At 41.8% G+C, this 19,050-nt stretch overlaps 1 protein-coding gene across 1 annotated transcript in view; it reads right to left on the minus strand.

Annotated features, from left to right (window-relative positions):
* LOC140231401 (uncharacterized) overlaps nucleotides 1-19,050 on the minus strand; it is a 166,191-nt gene that overhangs the window by 5,246 nt on the left and 141,895 nt on the right. Inside the window, exons 29-41 of the mRNA XM_072311526.1 lie at nucleotides 18,720-18,926; nucleotides 17,775-18,032; nucleotides 16,856-17,023; nucleotides 15,661-15,828; nucleotides 14,655-14,780; nucleotides 14,005-14,217; nucleotides 13,242-13,403; nucleotides 12,424-12,552; nucleotides 11,636-11,848; nucleotides 9,944-10,027; nucleotides 9,040-9,164; nucleotides 7,551-7,659; nucleotides 6,378-6,550 (exon numbers count right to left, since the gene is read on the minus strand). Coding sequence (XP_072167627.1) covers nucleotides 6,378-6,550; nucleotides 7,551-7,659; nucleotides 9,040-9,164; nucleotides 9,944-10,027; nucleotides 11,636-11,848; nucleotides 12,424-12,552; nucleotides 13,242-13,403; nucleotides 14,005-14,217; nucleotides 14,655-14,780; nucleotides 15,661-15,828; nucleotides 16,856-17,023; nucleotides 17,775-18,032; nucleotides 18,720-18,926 — 2,135 coding nt within the window. The remainder of the gene's footprint in view (nucleotides 1-6,377; nucleotides 6,551-7,550; nucleotides 7,660-9,039; nucleotides 9,165-9,943; nucleotides 10,028-11,635; nucleotides 11,849-12,423; nucleotides 12,553-13,241; nucleotides 13,404-14,004; nucleotides 14,218-14,654; nucleotides 14,781-15,660; nucleotides 15,829-16,855; nucleotides 17,024-17,774; nucleotides 18,033-18,719; nucleotides 18,927-19,050) is intronic.

Genomic DNA, 19,050 nt, shown 5'->3' on the forward strand with positions numbered 1-19,050 from the left:
GAGTTCGACATAGAAAACAAGGTCCAGGAGTCATACAGCCCATAAACTCGACACTAGGCAAACAAGGTCCATGAGTCTCACAGTAGGCAAACAAGGCCCACAAGTTCCACACTATGCAAAAAAGGCCCACAAGGTGGACATTATATCACAGGACTTAATGTGTCGGTCTCCCGGGCATTTTTTCATTAGTGTCAAACTCGTGGGCCTTGTTTGCTTAGTGTACGTGTAGGACTCATGGGCCTTTTTGCCTAGTGTCAGGCTCATGGGCTGCATGACTCGCGGGCTGTATGACTAATGGGTGCAAACCTGTGATGTGTACCCTTTAATGCATCGTTAAAGAGAAACAATATAATGTCCTCCATTACATAATTGACTTGCAGGTGTTTTTGCAGAGAATATAGTGTTTCAGAGGAAATATCAGGCTGAGTGCTTAACAGAAATATTGATGAAATTAAATATTTTGAGTTCAAAATGCAATAAAGAATATAGCAAGACTGCACATGTCTAATTTTCATGACTGTTGCAGTTTTCTTCTTTTCAATTTCAGGTCATGTGACTTTCGTATAATAAAGAAATATATTTCCATAGAAATGCTGCACGGAAGCATTTCATATCAATCAGTGTCAGGGCATAGAAAAAGTGCATGACCTCTAAATTTTGAAAATGTTTATATTGTGTGTTTCTAATGATCACTGGCAAAATTCATTACATCAAGCTTGTGTCCAAACTTGGTTTTATCTTTTTTTTATCTTTTTTTTTTCCCCTTTGTTTTTAGTCACAGTTCAAATCATTACACACCCCCCTCCCCCCAAAAGAAAAGAAACCCCAAACTGCAGATGCAATGTATATTACTCTCTTTATCTTCAAGGTATGTCATATGTGCATCATAATTTCAAACCCTCATTCTTTATAATGGACTTAGTCTGACATTAATTGCTGTCTGTCATTCACACCCACCAGCCAGTGGTCTCAAAAGAACAGTGTAAATGAATGAGCCAACTACTCCAATCTCATAACGACGCGATTCAGAAGAATTTTTGAAGTTCAAGGGAAAGCTGTTTGCTGTGACAGAGAGGCCGTCCATTAGTCAACATTTCACCTCTGTTACGCTGCATTTTTGTCTTCTTTTTTTTTTTTTTCTCAGGTGCTTGAGAGAGCATTGAAATACAGATGCTGAAAATACAAGAATCTTTTAGTAATCTTAAGAGAATCGAATGCAATGTGGCGCACCGACTCTTGCTCTGTTGTTGCGAATGAAAACTTATGTTAGATTGCCTCGGCAAAATGCATTTCACTAAGTGTCCTATCAGATAAACATCTTATTTAATATTTAAAAAAAAATAAAAAAAAAACGAACCCTGAAACAAGACATCCAAAGTAGATTCTGTAAAGTTGCTATAAGTTCATTATATATTCAACCTACAAGGAATGCTCAATTGGATTAAATGACAGGAAGAAAATTGTTGCTTTTTTCTGATTTTGAAGGCAAACACAGCATACTGAATTTTTCTCCCATTGGTGTGATACAATCATAGTTTGTTGAAGTTGACTCTGATACACATTGCATACCAATAGAGTGGAACCTCAGTATAACGGGGTCAGATACTGCAAGATACCTGATATAAAGAAGTGTTTTCGCAGGTTCTATTCCTTTGACATTCTTTCATGTTTATCCCCTGATATAATGAGATACCCAATACAAGGAGAAAATTTTCAGTGATTTCTAGCACCTCGTTATAGCAAGGTTCCTCTGTACTCTGTATCTAAACTGGAAGAGGGGGAGGGGCAAACACATACAATGTATATTGTCATGGAAACACAATGCCTTACTGCTATTAATGACGTTTACATGTATCACAGAGACTTGCATATAACCACGACTGTCACACTTCAAACGAGTCAAGTCTTTCATGCACTCCTACTGGCATGTGAATTGTGGACAAGATTCTGGCTCGCATTGTGAACACTATATTCATGTGAGCGGATAACAGAATGGGATGTGTTCTTTGTGACTTAAGCAAAGAATAGCACATTTGGCACAATGATACAGAAGAACGTGAGACTGGCGGTGAATACAGTCAAATGATGTTTATGGTGACGGTATGTAGTGTTTTATTCTATTGAGTGTTGCTATATGAATGGAGAATCAAGATCTTGAAATGGTAAAAAATAAAGAAAACAAAACAGATGGATAGTTAAGTTAATTATGTCAAGAGATCATAATGTGTTTGAACAAATTGTATGGCGGTACTGATTTATAATATGAATTTAGGTCTAGTCTCTATGGGTGATAACTTTACATTCCAAAAAATTGTAAGAATATTTGATTTTGGGGGGAAATTCCCAAAAGGCAAAACATGAAGATTGTTGTGTCTGTTACCATGATGACAATATTTGGAATGGCTGGATATCGGCTAACCACTAATGACCACTGAACGTTGGTATGCTACAAAACAACACTTGTCAAACACTGAAGGCTAAATCCAAACGTATTCGGTCGTACAGACACAGCTATGCATTTTTTTCATATAAATACAGTATACATACATCGTACAAAAATAATCATTTATCAAAAAGTATTAAGACAGATGCAAAAAGTTACTTCCAACTAGAAACAGAGAGAAAACTGAGCCACCACATCCATATTTGTTGGATGTTTTGCTCTTCTTCACAGAACTTTCTTTCTACTCTAACTCTTTCTCTGCCATGACAATCAACTGTAAGCACAATGCACTCTACCACTTCTGCCCTTCGACAATTCTATCACTTTCACTCAATTCAAATTCTCGGCTTCACAGTAGCAGATGCAAAGCAGCAAGTGTGCAAGACATTTTAAGCCAATTTTTGCTTGTTTGATGGTTGGCGCTTTTTCGTTTTTCATTCAAGCAGCCACAGCGTTACAGTGGGATGATGCAGTAAACTGGAACAGTGTGAAAAAAAACAACAACATTGAATCAAATATGCTCATGGAAAAAATATATAGAAACAATAAGTACATTCTACATGGATTCTGTACAGTTTCTAAAAAAACAAATAGATTATGATTGAATGAATTCATATCAGCATTCCATACACTGCATGCCCAACTGAAAGTCAAACCGAAAATCATAAATGGCAGCTGGCAAAGGCAGCCAAAGAAACGCAAAATAAATAAATCAAAATCAAAATCAGGGTTAAACAAGACAGGTGAGTGCAGCCCAGTGTGAGCGGGATTTGAGTAGATAGCGGTTGAATTCTTCTCTTCCGTTTTCTTTTTTTTTTTTGGTATTAGGAGTTGATCGTTTGAGAGTAGGTAGAAAAAAATCGTACTGCGGTGTGCTTACCAACACGCACTGTGACACAGCTCAGCGAGTTTTATGTCTTTATGGTCTTTGGTGTGCAACACGAATAGGACACAGAAATGGGGGGACAAAAAAAGTACACTCGCATGGTGAGAAAAGTGAGAAAATAGATTCACAAGAGCACGATTTCAGATCACAGAGAGTGAGGAAAGAGAAAAGTGAGAGAGAGAGAGAGAGAAAAGTAGCGGAGAGTGAGAAAGAGACTAATGAATAAAAAAATATATATGAATGAGGATTGGGCACTCACGTAAGGAAGGCCAATTCATTACAGAGCTGCTTCGGCCCTACTCATCTATGCCTGGAAAATTTTCAAGGAATCCGGTTTAATATCCGCAAAGACCATACACATATATACATATCTATCTCTCTTTTGTTTTCTGTGTTTTGTTTTACTTTGCTTCGTATTATGTTTTCTTGGCCTGATGTCTGCTTTTGTGAATTAGAATACATCACATTATGTCATTTCACTTTATTTCATTTATTCATTTTCATTATGGAACAAATGAGAATTAAACTTAGTTTTGGTAAACACCATTAATACAACTGTTCACATTTAACTGGAGGAGAGTTCTGCACTCATCAAATTATTCTGACATGCCTAGAAATATAGCCACAGTGCTGTACTCAGTTCACACTTCTTATTAAAAAAAAAAAAAAAAATGTTGGGGTCTTGAGAAAAGTCTAGCGTCTTATGTCTACTCTTGGCTGCAAGATTCATCAGACAGATTACTATGAAAATTATTGGTTGTTATGGTTTGTTTTGTTGTTGGTTTTTTTTTTTTTTTTTTTTTTTTTGGGGGGGGGGGGAGTTGGGGGTGTTTTAATTTGTCTTGCCATTTTATTTATTCATTCATTCATTTTTCTTTAACTCAGCCAGCATGATAACTGGTATAAAAAGCCCTATCTAATAGTCCCACAAATGAAAAAAATCAGATCAGCAGATATCAATTTCTTTCTTTTCTGGGGGGGGGGGGGAGGAGGGAGGACTTTGATACAGAAGAACTTTGTATCTAGAACAAATTTGGAGTTGTTGATCCTCATGAAACAAAAAAAAAAAAAAATTGATATCAACTTTTTCTTCTCACAGTCTCATCAATTCATTCTTTTTCTTTTCCCCACACATTTCAGTTAACATTTTATCAAACGACATCCTGACAAAGCCTTCCTGTGCAACTTGCATCAACTTCCGTTTATCATAACCTCGTTCACCATTACGAAGTATTCTTGTGACATTGCTAATACAACACACAAATCCACGATAGGGACTAGCCGATGTTTAATACATGTGTTTCAAGGTTTGCGACACTGATTCACTTCATATGTGCTTTGTATCTCCTACCAGAGGTACCTTTCTTTCTTAATCAGGAAATTTTGTTGTTATTGCTCAAAGATGCGAGACTAATACCCCCATTCACAGAGATTTTTTCTCATCAGTAACTCATTGGAAGCAAAGTTTTCTGCTTCCAGCCACCCATCGAAGTGTATCGGATCGCAGTCTGATGAATCTGACTCGTGTTAGTGGATAATCAGGTCGGTGCCAGACATGTCGCATGTGACCCTCATTGGATGATCTTGCCTCATCAGATCATGCCCAACATGTCTGACACTGACCAGATAGTCTATTACACCACAAATCGGATTCATCAGACTGCGATCCGATACACTTTGGTTGGTGGCCGGAAGCAAAAAAAAAAAAAGAGAAAAAATCTCTGCGGAATGGGGGTATAACAAAAATTGTAAAAACTGTTAAAGACATTGTCAATTTCAATACATGAAGAGAGAATTACAGACATCCGATCAACGGCCTTCGTGGAGAATGGATACAAAAGGGGGAGATAAAAACCACACAACAGGGAAGAAATGAATGAAATGTAGATGTGTAGTATATTACTTGTGCAGGGAGAAAAAAACAAAAACAAAAACAGAATCTTCCTACACTACAGGGAGAGGTAGGGGGACTGCAAATCAAATGGCAAATGTTGCAAAACACCTCAGTAAATGGTTATTAAAAACTTCTTCCCGGGGCTCAACCGCATACAATGGAAAGGTGACGCGGATACGCACGTTATTATGTTGTTGAGTTAACCTCTAATCTACAGACATACCTGTGAGTAACACAGCAATCCAAACTAAGACATGCAATTGACATTGTAACCCTGTGTTTGTACATTCCACATATTACTAAAACTTTTCCTCTGCACTGCCTGAAATTTGTGTCACCCCTAATCCAGTGAAATTCTCCCAAAACTACTAGCAACTCCTTGTAAAATGTGAAACACCTCTAAATATTCCCATACTAAGCATCTTTTAGCTCATATCTCCATGTATAGAATGATGGTGTCATTTGCAGCTATTTTTCTTTTTCACTGTACAGAAGAATTTCAATTGCAAAAGTTCTTTTTTTTTTACATGCATTATGATTGGCATGAATGAAGCTATTAAAAACTGCAGAACAAATAAAACAATACATTACTTAACTGATTGGGCCTAAATAGGCAGAAAATGCAGTTTAACACTAGTAGGTTATCTCACAGAAAGCAAATATCAAGCAAACAAATATATTTTTCTTTTGAAAGCAATAAACTTAATAAAATCTGGATCTATCCAACAAGCTGACTGTTAGCAAACCCAAATGCATGAATTTGGTATGCTGAATTGGACAACCAATTCCCTATTCTGAACTCTGTACAATTCTCTCCAATTAAAAAAAAAACACATCCAAAACAAAACGAAACTAACTAGAAATGTTGCCATATGGTATGCCTCGGCCATAATGCATGGTTAAATTCCTGCATCGACTAAACTCCTGTGGCGTGTAGCATGTTTTGCACTTCTTAGCAGAAAGCTAACCCTTCCTGGCATAAATGCATACACATTTATTGTAGATAGATAAAGTATCGATAAAAACAATTTGAAAGAAAAAGAGAAAGACACAAACACAACAACAACAATCACAAAGCAATGCTATTATCAATATATTTTGCTGACTCTACACACAAAGAGGGTGATGGGAGGCGGAGGAGGTAGGGAGCTTACCGGAGCTTGCTGCGCAGCTGGTTCAGCTCTCTCTGTAGGGTCTCGTTGGCCTCCACCTGCTCGTCCAGCTCACGCTGGATGCGGCGCTTGGCAGCGTTGGCCCGCGAGCACTCCTCCTCGCTCTCGTCAAGCTGCCGCTTGAGGGTTTTCACGCGGGTGTTGGCTTTGTCGACCTGGCGCGAACACAAACACAACGAACAAACGCATACTCGTATACAGGCCCGAACTAACAAAGGTACGTAGTTTAGATCAAATCCATGGTTGAAATTTTGTCCACGGACTAAAAACAAGTACGAAATAGGCATTTCTTGTACGTACACACAACGAACAAACACATACTCATATACAGGCCCGAACTAACAAAGGTATGTAGTTTAGATCAAATCCATGGTTGAAATCTTGTCCATGGACTAAAACTAAGGAAGAAACCTTTTACGTACGTGTATCAGCCCGTGTTCATTATTACAGTAGATGTCTGGCAGACAAAATTTGAATAATCCATGGGCTACACTCAAATTACTTTTGTGAATTCGGGCCAAGGAGGTATATCGTACCTAATTCTCAAATAACAGGTGTAACTACAGCAAAGGGCATCACGACATGAACATAGTATGCCCAGTTTCCTTCATTAAAACTTTCAGTTCATACTTATGTCTAGGCATTGGAAATTATGAGCAACATGTTTCTGGCTTGTGCGACTGCATTGGACAGATATATATTCACACATGTTCACCAGCCTTTCATTTCTGCACATGTATATCCCAATACAGCTTATCTGATATGGGGGCAATTATAGTTTAGCCATTTCATATTATTCTCTGAGAATATTGGCTTTTTCTTTCCATTATGACTGTAGCATATGAAAACAGCACCTTGCACTCTGCAACTTGACTTTACAGATCACGGCTTCCGTCAGATATCACCAGCATACAAGATCTTTTTTTTTTTCTTTTGGTCAAGTACAAACTGTAGATAAACCCAAACTTTATGAAGACAGGCAAAGAGTTTGCCGATAGTTAATTCACAGATGACACCACACCAAAAGGCAGGACAAGCTTTGGCCCTCTTGTCTGTCCGGTGAGACAAAGTCTCCTGCGGTCAGTTGCTTCAACCAGCAAAGGAGAGGAACATTGATCAGAGACCTGTTTGAACGGTCAAGGATGACCAACCCACCTGTTCCTTGTACTGCTCAGCATGACGACGCTCGTCCTCGATGGCGTTGGCCATCTCACGGTTCTTACGGTCAGCCCTCTTGGCCATCTTGGCTGCAGCATTACGCTCCCTGGATGAAGAAAAAGGGTAGGGGGAGGGAGGGGGTGAAATGTTGATGCATCAATTTCAATGGGGGGGGGGGAGCCTCTTAAAGTGCATTTCTATTGAACAGACGAACCAGTTTACTGACATATCCAAATTTATGGATGATTCTTCCATTCTGACGTTGTAACGAGCTATTCCATTATTAACCTGTACCTCAAAAATACTTTTGAATACTTGGAATCCAGTTAGCAGACATTAGTCGTTGCTATGTGGGTAAACTTCAGGGCAAGCTTTCAGGTTGTAAAGAAGAACCATTGTCGGAAAGGCATGAATACAATTTGAGTATGTTAGCACACCGGTCTGTTCAACAAAAATGCACTACAAGAAGCACATACATTAGACACGCAACACTGGACCAAGAATATATGAAATTATATTTGCAAAAATATATGGACTGTTGCCGAGAACGAGAAACATTGCGTCGGACAATTGACTTCTGATCTTTTCATCTTTGACAGTAAATTTAAAGGTCAAAGTGTGAAAGGAGGAGTGTGCATGGAGGGAATTTAAAGGAAGGGACTTTGTAAATGGTGGAGCAGGAGGGAGAAGGAAGAATGGAATGAGGAAGGTGTAAAGGGTGGAGGCAGAAGAAAGGGGAAGGAAGGAAAGCAGAGAAAAGAAGTGGAGGAGAGACGCATGAGAGAGCAAATAGTTTAAGGAGAAAAGAGGGGATGTGAGGAGAGAATTAAAGAAAGCAAAGGGAAAGGGAGGGGAGGGGAAGGAAGGGAGGTGGAGAGGAAGGGGGTTGGAAAGATGAAGAGGAGAGGAAAGCAGAAGGGATGAGAGGAGAAAAGATGAGGGAGATGGGAGAGAATGGGGGATAGTGACAGAGTGGAGGAAAAGGCAGTGGAGTGGAGGGGAGGGAGCGAAGGGACAGATAAAGGAGAAGAAAATGGCAGAAGGGATGACAGAGGGTTGAGATGAGAGATGATACGAGAGCATGAGGGATAGTGAACGTGGGGGAGGAAGGGGGAAGGAAAAGGAGGGGAAGGAAGGGAGGGAAGGGACAGATGAAGGAAGAGAAACAGAGGAAGAGGGGGTGAGATGCCAGGAGATGGGAGAGAAAGAGGAATCGTGAAAAACAGGAGGAAAAGGCAGTGGAGCAGACAGGAATGGACAGGAAGGGAGGAGGAAAAGGCGGGGAAGGAATAGGGAGGAAGGAGGAGGGAGGGACGGGACAGATGAAGGAAGACAAAGGGGATAAAGGAAGGGATGTGAGGTGGCGAGATGTGAGGAGGAGGGAAAGAATGAGGGATGCTGAAAAAAGAGTGGAGGAAAAGGCAGTGGAGTGGAGAGGACTGGAAAGGAAGGGGTTGATAAGAGGGGAGGAGGGAGGGATGCTCACTTGGCCTCTATCTCCAGAGAGTCCTCCAGCTGGGCTATCTTGCTCTCAAGCTGCTGGATGGTAGCTTTGCTCTTGTTGCGGCTGGCCGACTCCAGCTCTTGCATCTTGGCCTTGAGGTCCTTGATCTGTGGGGGAAGGTGCACGGCGAGTCAAAAGTAAAAATTATCTGTCACCTCCATCAGAGAGAAGATGGAGAGGGGGGCATTTCAACAAGTGTTTCGTCAAGTCATTTTTGCTGACAAATTTGCTTTCAGCCAATCAGATGCACAGATTTCAGTAGCTTAAAACAGTTATCAGTGACTGACAGGTTTCATGAGAGTGACCAAAATCTGAAATTCTATACACTGAACCAATTGCAGTTGAGATTATGTATAAGGATTATGGCATCTTCAGAGGTTTCTGGTCTGGGGATGGCACAAAGACTGAAGATCAAAACTTGTCACCATTAGACAGCTGATTTAATACCGAACAACCTATTACGCTGATGTTAGATTCATGAAGATAAATTAGGATGTACACACTGGCTAAAATCGCAAATGACAGCAGCCAAGTCTGGACTCCACATAACCACAGATGATGCAGTTTGTCGGAAGTTGTTGCCATGGAGACTACTTTTTTACAAACTACTGACACTTATAAGGGTAAACATAAACAGTGATCACACATTATTTTGCACTCCTAACAAAAATCCAAGCTTGCATACAATTGGCAAAATTCCTATCCCATCACTTTTCCAACATCTGAGTGAAATAACAGTTCAGATTTGACATATATATCCTGGTGGTTACCTCATTACTAGGGTTACATTTTACCATTTTATAACATACATGTATCTCACAGATTTCATGTGTCTCTTTTGCTCTGCCCTCTATCCAGGAAATGTCACCCAAAACAGTTGGCTTACCTGTCTCTCCAGAATACTCTTGGCATTCTCGTTGCGTTGGTTGGAAGACCTTTCTGATGCCAGCTCAGCCTGCATCTGCTCCATCTGTAAAGTCAAGATTTAATGAACACAATGATAACAAATGATATGTTCTCATGGATGACGTGAATCATGACATTACTATGATTAGCATCATCACTGTCCTAATCGTTGTGCTAATCATCATTCTAACCATCATCTTCATTTATTTATAATCATAATTTGTCACTTCTCTTTCTTTTCCTTCTTCTGCTCATCATTTCTTTCATCAACACCATAACTGTCAATACCACCATCATCATTCCCACCATCATTCCAACCACCACAATCCTCCTCACCTGGACAGCTAGCTTCCTCTTCTTTTTCATCAGATTCTTGCGCAACATATCATCTTCACTTTCACTTCCATCTTCATCATCATCATCAATGTCATCATTACTTCCACCACTATCATCCTTGTGACTCTCTCCTTTTCCATCAGGTCCACCATTAACTATCAACAATATCATTACTATTTTCATCAAGCTCATCATCAACATCATCATGATGATCTACATTCTCCTTCTCTTCCTCATCTTTACCACAGATCATTATTCAACCTCTTCCTCCTCCTCTTCTTCATCATCATCACCACAACAACTCAACAATATCCTCCTTTTCCTCCTCATCATCACCACCACTACAAATTATCATCCGACATAAGTCTCTTTCTCTTTATCACCACAACAAATCATCCTTGGTATCCTCCTTCTCCTCATCATTACAACCACAAATCGACATTCTTTGTCTCTTCCTCCTCATCATCACCACCACTATTAATTAACATCCAACATCTGCTTCCTCCTCTTCCTCATCATTATCACCACCAGAAATCATCCTGGATATCTTCCTTCTCTTCCTTATGATCACAACCTCAAATCGACATCCTCCTCTTCCTCCCCCTCATAACCACAACAAATCATTGACATCATCATCATCATCATCATCACCACCATCACTGCAAATTATCATCAGACAACCTCCTCGGTCCTCACCATCACCACCTCAAATCATCAGACATCCTCCTCTTCCAATTCCTCCTCATTGTCACCGAAACAAATAACCCGACATCTTCCTCTTCCAAATCCTCACCATCACTACCACAAATCATCCTCATCATTATCACCACCAGAAATCATCCTTGATATCTTCCTTCTCTTCCTTATGATCACAACCTCAAATCGACATCCTCCTCTTCCTCCCCCTCATAACCACAACAAATCATTGACATCATCATCATCATCATCATCATCATCACCACCATCACTGCAAATTACCATCAGACAACCTCCTCGGTCCTCACCATCACCACCTCAAATCATCAGACATCCTCCTCTTCCAATTCCTCCTCATTGTCACCGAAACAAATAACCCGACATCTTCCTCTTCCAAATCCTCACCATCACTACCACAAATCATCACGACATCCTCCTCTTCTTCTGATTCTACCTAATCACCATGACCACAAATCAACATTCTCCTCCTCCTCATCATCATCACCAATATCAAAGACCAATGTTCTCATCATCCATCATCACCACCACTACAAATCGTCACCTGCCTCATCCTCTTTCCTCATCATCACGGCAACAAATCACCCTCATCACCACCATGACGAATCCTCATCTTCCTGACCTGGGCGGTGAGTTTCCTCTCCTTCTCCATGAGGTTCTCCACCATCGTTTGCTCATCCTCCAGCTCCTCCTCCAGCTGGGAGAGCTTCTGCTCCAGTCTCCTCTTCTCGTCCACCATGGCGGAGCCCTTGGACGAGTTGCTGTTCATCTCCTCCGCCAGCTCGTCGCGCTCAGACTCTGCGTGCTTGCGGGCACGTTCTGCCATGGCCAGTTCCTAGTGTACAGAGATGTAAGAATACGGGATGATATTGTAGGCAACTCTGTCACACATACAATCAATTACTCCAATCATAAAGAAACTAAAAATGAACTTCCGAGGGGAATCAAGTTTTCGTTTCATTCATATCAACAACTATTCACTACAAAATTTGTGTGTATTCCATTTACTACTGCACATATAAACCAGAAGCAAACTGCCAATCAGCACTTCTTGCAATAGAAACTGTGAACTGTTTATTTTTGTGTTTGATAATGACAACTGATGCTTGTTTTAAACAGCTCTCGGGAATCCGCTTTGTTTGTTTGGTTTGCTCAGAGAAAAACAAGTAAACGATTTCATGTTGCCTTGCAACTGCTGCCACAAAACTAATGTCTTCAAGTTTGATGCTCATTTCAATGACAGTAATATAACATCACAGAATATCAACTTTACCGTTACTCAGGTCAAGTACCTCTTGCAACATGGTGAAATAAAAGACTACAAAGTTAATCGATAAACCCAAAACTGATAACCATAAAAAGTCCGCCATGAGGATAATTCACAAGATGTTATGCAACATCCATCCTCACCTCCTGCAGGGTCATGAGTTCTGTCTCCATGGCCTTCAGCTTGCGCTCGTTGTCCTTGGCCGACTGGAACATCTCATCCCGGGCGTGGCGGGCATCCTCGCCCTCTGCCTGCGCTTCTTTCAGCTGGGCCTGGGAAGGGGAGGAGAGGGGAGGTGAGTTAGATGGAAGTCATGATGAGAGTATTAGGAGTCACGTGGAGAGAAAACTACATAAACTCCTCCTACAATTTCAGAACTTGCAAGACATTGAAAAGAAATTCATCTGGGCAAAGTACCATAAGAATTGAATTTTTCATGCTTGGCCTAGCAAACTGAATCTTGCTTGTTTCTAATTCCACACAATCAAAATATGACATAGTATAACAAATACAAGCATATATCATGTTTTTAATTTCGCACTAGTTTCAGTCACGCAAAATTTTCATGAAAACTTTAACTTTTACAGTAGCACGGAGAACTAGAATCCTTATCTCTTGTTTTCTTATGGACCCTAATATATATCCCCTATGGGACTCCCTAAACTTTCAATAACTTGAGATTGTTAGTCACATCAGACATAACAAATGTGCAATGTTAGGCAGACAGAACTCGTATCCCATAAATTATATCCAATACTAGCAATGTAGATAAACAAAAGGGAATGCATGTTTTGTCAGTGTACAATCTAGTACTTCAGCAGCATTATCCATGGTTTTACTGCAACTGACTGCAAACTGTAATATTTTCTCACTTTCCTTTTCGGTGGGCAGAAAATGAATTGGGCCACCCATGAATCCCCATGTTACCGGGTCTTTAATACCAAGTTGTGTGAGCAAATACCTGCAGCTTGCGCTGCTGTCGGACGCTGTCCTCTTTGGTCTTGTTAGCAGCCTCCACCTGGCTCTCCAGGTCCTTGATGTCCATCTCCAGCTTCTTCTTCTGGTTGACCGCCTGGCCCCGCTGCTTCCTCTCCTCCTCAAGCTCTGCCTCCATCTCGCGCAGCTGGTGGGAGGAACCAGCGAAAATCTTAAATTCAGAAACCGCCCTTCTACATGGTCATCATCATCATCAGCATCAGCATAATTAAGGATCATGAGTAACATAAAGCATTATCATCATCATCATAATAATCATCATAGCAGCTTTATTTTGCATCATCACCATAACATCATTTTCATCATCACTATATTCACCTACAAAATATGCAAAGGCAACCTTTTTGTTTTTTGTTCTTTTGAACTAGATCTGTTCTTTCAGACCCATGAGACATTACTGGGAATGCTCAGAAAGAGAAACCCCAAAAGAACACTGTGAAGTGCAAAGTGCATTCATCCAAAAGTGTGCCTAGAAATACAATGCAAAACACATGAATCATTAGTTGCATCATTATCATAACCATCATCAGCCATATCACTATCACCATCGCCATAATCTCATCCTCCATAGTGATAAACGCTATCATCACCATCAACATCTCGATCAACATCATCATAGCCACCCTCATCATCACCTTCCTACTTCCACATCACATTCAGCACAACAACCACAAGCAACATCCTCATTCCATCGCAAGGAGCTGTGGAGGTGTGGCCGCCCTTCGCACCTGTCTGACGAGACCGCGCCTCCTCTCCTCCGCCTGCTCCTCCTTGGACGTGGAGTCCCTCTCGAAGTTGGTCTTGGCGGCCTGGAGGTTGACCTCCAGTCGGAGCTTGGCGTCCTCTGTCGCCTGGAGTTCGTCCTCTAGTTCTTCCATCTGGGTGCGCATCTCCTCGATCTGGGTCTCCAGCGCTTTCTTCGCCTTCTCCAGCTCGTGGACCTACGGAGAAAATTGCAGGGAATTTACAGTACAATCAGAGAATCTCTGGGGATGAACCCAGTCTTGCTGCGCATCAGTCCATCACAATATTCTTCATATATCGCTGGGGATTCTTACTGTGTTTGCCTTGAAATTTTCCCAGAAACAGCCATGAATGAGAACTTGACATCATGTAAATGGATTCTATGGCCAATAAAATCTTACCATTCTGCTCCAAGTAAAATGAAATGTTACCTTCAAAAGACTTTTCACCACTGTCATACCTAAATTCACAATTAGTTGAAGTATGGGTAGATGTTAAAAAGTGCAAACTGCTACATACAACTGTTTCAAAGCAGCAAACTGTCTTTTATGGTGTCCATAACATGACAATATCTCATACACGTAAGTGATGTTGACGAAAATGATCGGGACTTTGCATCGAACGATGGACTCACACTCTTGCCAACGTCATCCTTTGATGAGACCAGTTCATCAAGCTCAGCGCTCTGGGCCTTGCGGGTGCGTTCGCTCTCCTGTAGGGCCTCCTGGAGCTCCTCCAGCTCGCGGTTAAGGTTCATCAGCTGGGAGAGGGGGATAAAAACAGGAACAAAACATGTTAAAGCTCACCCCCCACAACTTCCATGACACTCTCCATCTTGGAAGAGATCTACCCCAGCTAGCAATGGCTATATTTGTACATCACCTCAGCAGGAGTAATTACTAAGTCTTTCAGGAATGAGAGGAAACAGCACTCATTATAATTGCTGACTTTTCAAGTTTTGTTCTGTTTGATTATTGCTTGCTTTCTTTCATTACCTCCGCCAAGAAGGTAATTTGTTTTTGTGCAATCAGGGCACAGCAGGATGCTGAGGTAACATAGACTCCGAGACACCTGAAAAGGTTTCTTTATCATTGGGAAATAGGGCAATTTTCAGCATGTGGGTATGGGTGGAAATGAGCTGCTTCGCAGAGGTCTGCACTCCCCAAGTGCTTTTCTACTGTACAGTATGCCCCCCCCCCAAAAAAAAAGGTAAACTTTCAATATGATTAGACTGTCTAAATGCTACAAGTGTACTTCAGTGTCTTAAAATATAACATCTGAGCTATATTTTGCAGAAAACCCAAGTAAATTTGGTTATGTTGTCACAGAGAAATGTGGATCTTTGTAAAGCATGTCATGGGTCCGATTCTTCCAAATTTAGCACTCATGGATGCTCTTGGTAGTGCATAATTTGTGAACACAATAGACAGAACTTGGAGGGAAGGGATTCCTGACATGCTCTACAAAACTCCTCATTTCTGTTTGACCGCTAAAGCAAACTGGATGGGGTTTTCAGTAAGATACCCTGAAATCTTATTTGGATTGATTCCATTGCGGAGGGTCCCGTTGTAATTTTTTCGGGGGACACACGGTATTTAATGTTTCATTTTTTTTCTCCCTTTCAGGACTTCTGGTCTCACCTTGGTCTCCTTGTCCCTGGACTCCTTGGATCTCTCGTCCAGTTCGGCCATGATACGCTCCTTCTCCGCCTTCTCCTCGGCCAGCATGCTGTCAAACTTGCGCTGCTTCTTCTCCAGGCCAGTCACGCTGGCACGCTCCTTCTCCAGGGTGAGCGTCACGTCCTCCAGCTGTGAGGATCCATACGGAAAGCCGGCGAAGCAAAGAAGAAACACATGCCTTTAATCATCTGTGGCATTTCCATATACTCTGAACTTGAAAGTTGATCAGTGTCTCCCCTTTCATATTATCAAAATTCAATTTACATTTACAATTATTGCTTAGCATCAACATAATACAAACACACAAATGCCAATTTGTAGATGTGATTTCTTATCTGTGTACAGAGAAGAAGAACAAAACTTGGTATTTCTGTTATATTGTGCTTGCTTGAATTGTTTTCTAAAAACCTGTATGATCAGAGATTTAATTGCTCCATGGTGGATATTCTTCTTGTTTAACTTCCTCACGTTCAGACTTGCCTTCCAATTGTCTACTCATCATAGTGTGTCAGTCTCTCTGGCACAAAATTTTCACAAGGAGCAGGTGGTTGGGGATGGGGAGAAGGGATTATATAATAATGAGGTGAAGAACAGATGCACACTTCAATCTTGCGAGCTGCATCAGTGCCACTCATCATGAACAATATATGCCACAGAATTTATTCCTTACCCTGTCTTTACCCCACATCTTCTCAAATACATTGTTTGCCCTTATCCCCTACCCCCTCCAGCCCATCAACCATCATCCTCTCTCTAACCTGCCTCACCCGCTACCTAACCTCACCCAACCCATATACCGCTCTCTTCTCCTCCAGCAGTACTTCAGCCTGGAGTTGCTTCTTGCTCTTCTTAGCTTTTGAATAGAAAGCTTCCCAACCCTACAATATTTTTCTTTCATATCCCCCACCCTTGCCAAACTTGACCCCGCCTCATCTGCCATCCCCCAAACACACCTATACCCTTTGCCCCCTCCTCCATCCGTACCTCAGCCTGGAGTCGCTTCTTCGTCTTCTCCAGTTTGTCTATGGAGAGCTTTGGCTCCTCATTGGTGTTGTTGGATGCTTCCCCTGTCAATCCAGACCTTGCCAACCACCCCCCCCCCCGACCCCGCCCCATCCATTACCCCCATATACCACACCCATCTCCTCTGCCGTACCTCAGCCTGGAGTCGCTTCTTGGTCTTCTCCAGCTTGTCCATGGAGAGCTTCATCTCCTCGTTGGTGTTGTTGGATGCCTCCAGCTCCTTGACCAGCTTCTTGCGGGTCTCGTCGGCCTGGTCCAAGGTCTGCGCGTCTTCCTCCGCCTTCTTCTTCGCATCGGCGAGCTGAGTGATATCAACAAAGATGGCGACAAAAGAAGAGAAAAAAATACAGAGACATGGTCAAGTGAAATCTACCAGTATGGTTGAAAGATTTAAGTGTTTAAAGAAACTTGTGTGCTACCTCCTTAGTCACATAACTGGAGCTAAGTAGTTATGTTGCTTTTCTTCATCTATTTCATGAGAGGTCCAAGCGGGCTCCGACGTCTCCTCCAGCAGCCTTGCAGTTTAGTATAAATAGACAGAATACAGAAAGAGAGATCCGATTTGATCAAGTTTTTACACTACCTATACAGGGTGGCTTCAGAGCCTCCTATAGTAGCCTCGAAGAATCTTGGCTGCAGTACTTAACGTATGCTACAGGTTTCGAGAAGTGGATTTTTTTCGCTGACCAAAAGTTAATTACTGAAGGTCATCACTACACGTAGTTAAGGTAATCAAGCGCACCGTCATAAACAGACTGCTGCTGCTGACAAACACTGCACAACTAGCACAATTTCACTCTCAATTGTGTTTGGGGTCATATAAGACATTCAAAAGCCTGTGCCATTTATCTGAGGGGAACTTGAGTCACGATGAAAATCGAACCAGACAGGGCCTGGCTTTTGGCAAGCGGCCCAAGCAGTAAAAACATACAAGACCAGGCTTTTTTGAAAGGGTTTTCAAAAGGGTTTTCGGAGTGGTTTGGGGAACCGGCAAATTTAGCTGCACTGAAACTGGGATACGAAGTCTGTTTCTGACTCCCAAGCTTCCTTACCTGCATCTGCAGGGTGCTGACTTGGCGCTGGGCGTTACTCTTGGCCTGCTCCTCCTCATCGAGCTGCTCCTGCAGCTGCTCCCGCTCCGACTCGGAGGCCCGCAGCTTGGAGTTGAGGTCCAGCTTCTGGCGGGTCTCCTCGTTCAGGTTCTCCTGCACCTCGGACAGCTGGGCCATCAGTGAGTTGGAGGAGGAGGTGGCCTTGGAGGCCTTGCTGTCGGCTTCCTCGAGGAGAGTCGTCAGACTCTCCACCTCGGCCTGAATGGGACGGGAATGACAAGATGGCGGAAAAGGTCATTGCACTTCTACAGATATGATCGATTGGCCGTGGCGCTGAAGAGCCTTTTGACACGCCAATTAAACTGTCAAAAAGCTCTCTTTACTAACTGGCTTGTTCACAAAATTTTGCTAATGTTCACTCTCCAAATGCATATTAATTGTCTTTATCTGATTATGAGAAATATCTTTCAGTCATGAAGTTACTGAAGACACAAAATTACATGTCACTTGAAACTAATTGACATGGATAGAATAGCATAAACACTGCTGAGATGATATAGCACTTCAAAAGTTAAAACCAAAAAACTGATCTGGGTAGTGATGATTTACTAAGACTGACTGACCTGCGATCTTGTGATTTAATGCCACTAACTGATTGGGATGTGGTGATGTAACAAAACTGATCTGGGATCTGATCATCTTACAAGACTGACCTGGGATTTGATCATCTTACCAGACTGATCTGGGATATGATGACTTAACAAGACTGACCTGGGATTTGATCATCTTACCAGACTGACCTGGGATATGATGACTTAACAAGACTGACCTGGGATTTGATCATCTTACAAGACTGACCTGGGATATGATGATTTAACAAGACTGACCTGGGATTTGATCATCTTACAAGACTGACCTGGGATTTGCTGATTCAATTAGACTGACCTGGGACTTGCTGGCTTTCTCCTGGAAGTCGGCCTTTGCGCGATCTATCTCCGTGAGGCGGATGTTGATCTCTGCCAGCTGGGCCTCCAGGTTTTTGCGCTTGCGCTCAGACTCCTGCTTGGCCTGGGAAGCCTGCTTGAGGTCGTTGGTGAGCTCGCTGTTGGCACTCTCCAAGTTGGTTTTATTCTTCTCTAGAGAAGCTTTGGTCTGTGCAATCAAACACACAAACAAACAAAAAAAATCAAACTCGTTAGGCTATATAGCTATATGTATATGACTTTATTTATAATCATGTCAGATAATTTCTACTGTTCATCGCCAGTTTTCATAA

This window comes from Diadema setosum, chromosome 8 (genome assembly GCF_964275005.1).
Source record: "Diadema setosum chromosome 8, eeDiaSeto1, whole genome shotgun sequence".
Classification (NCBI taxonomy): Eukaryota; Metazoa; Echinodermata; class Echinoidea; order Diadematoida; family Diadematidae; genus Diadema; species Diadema setosum.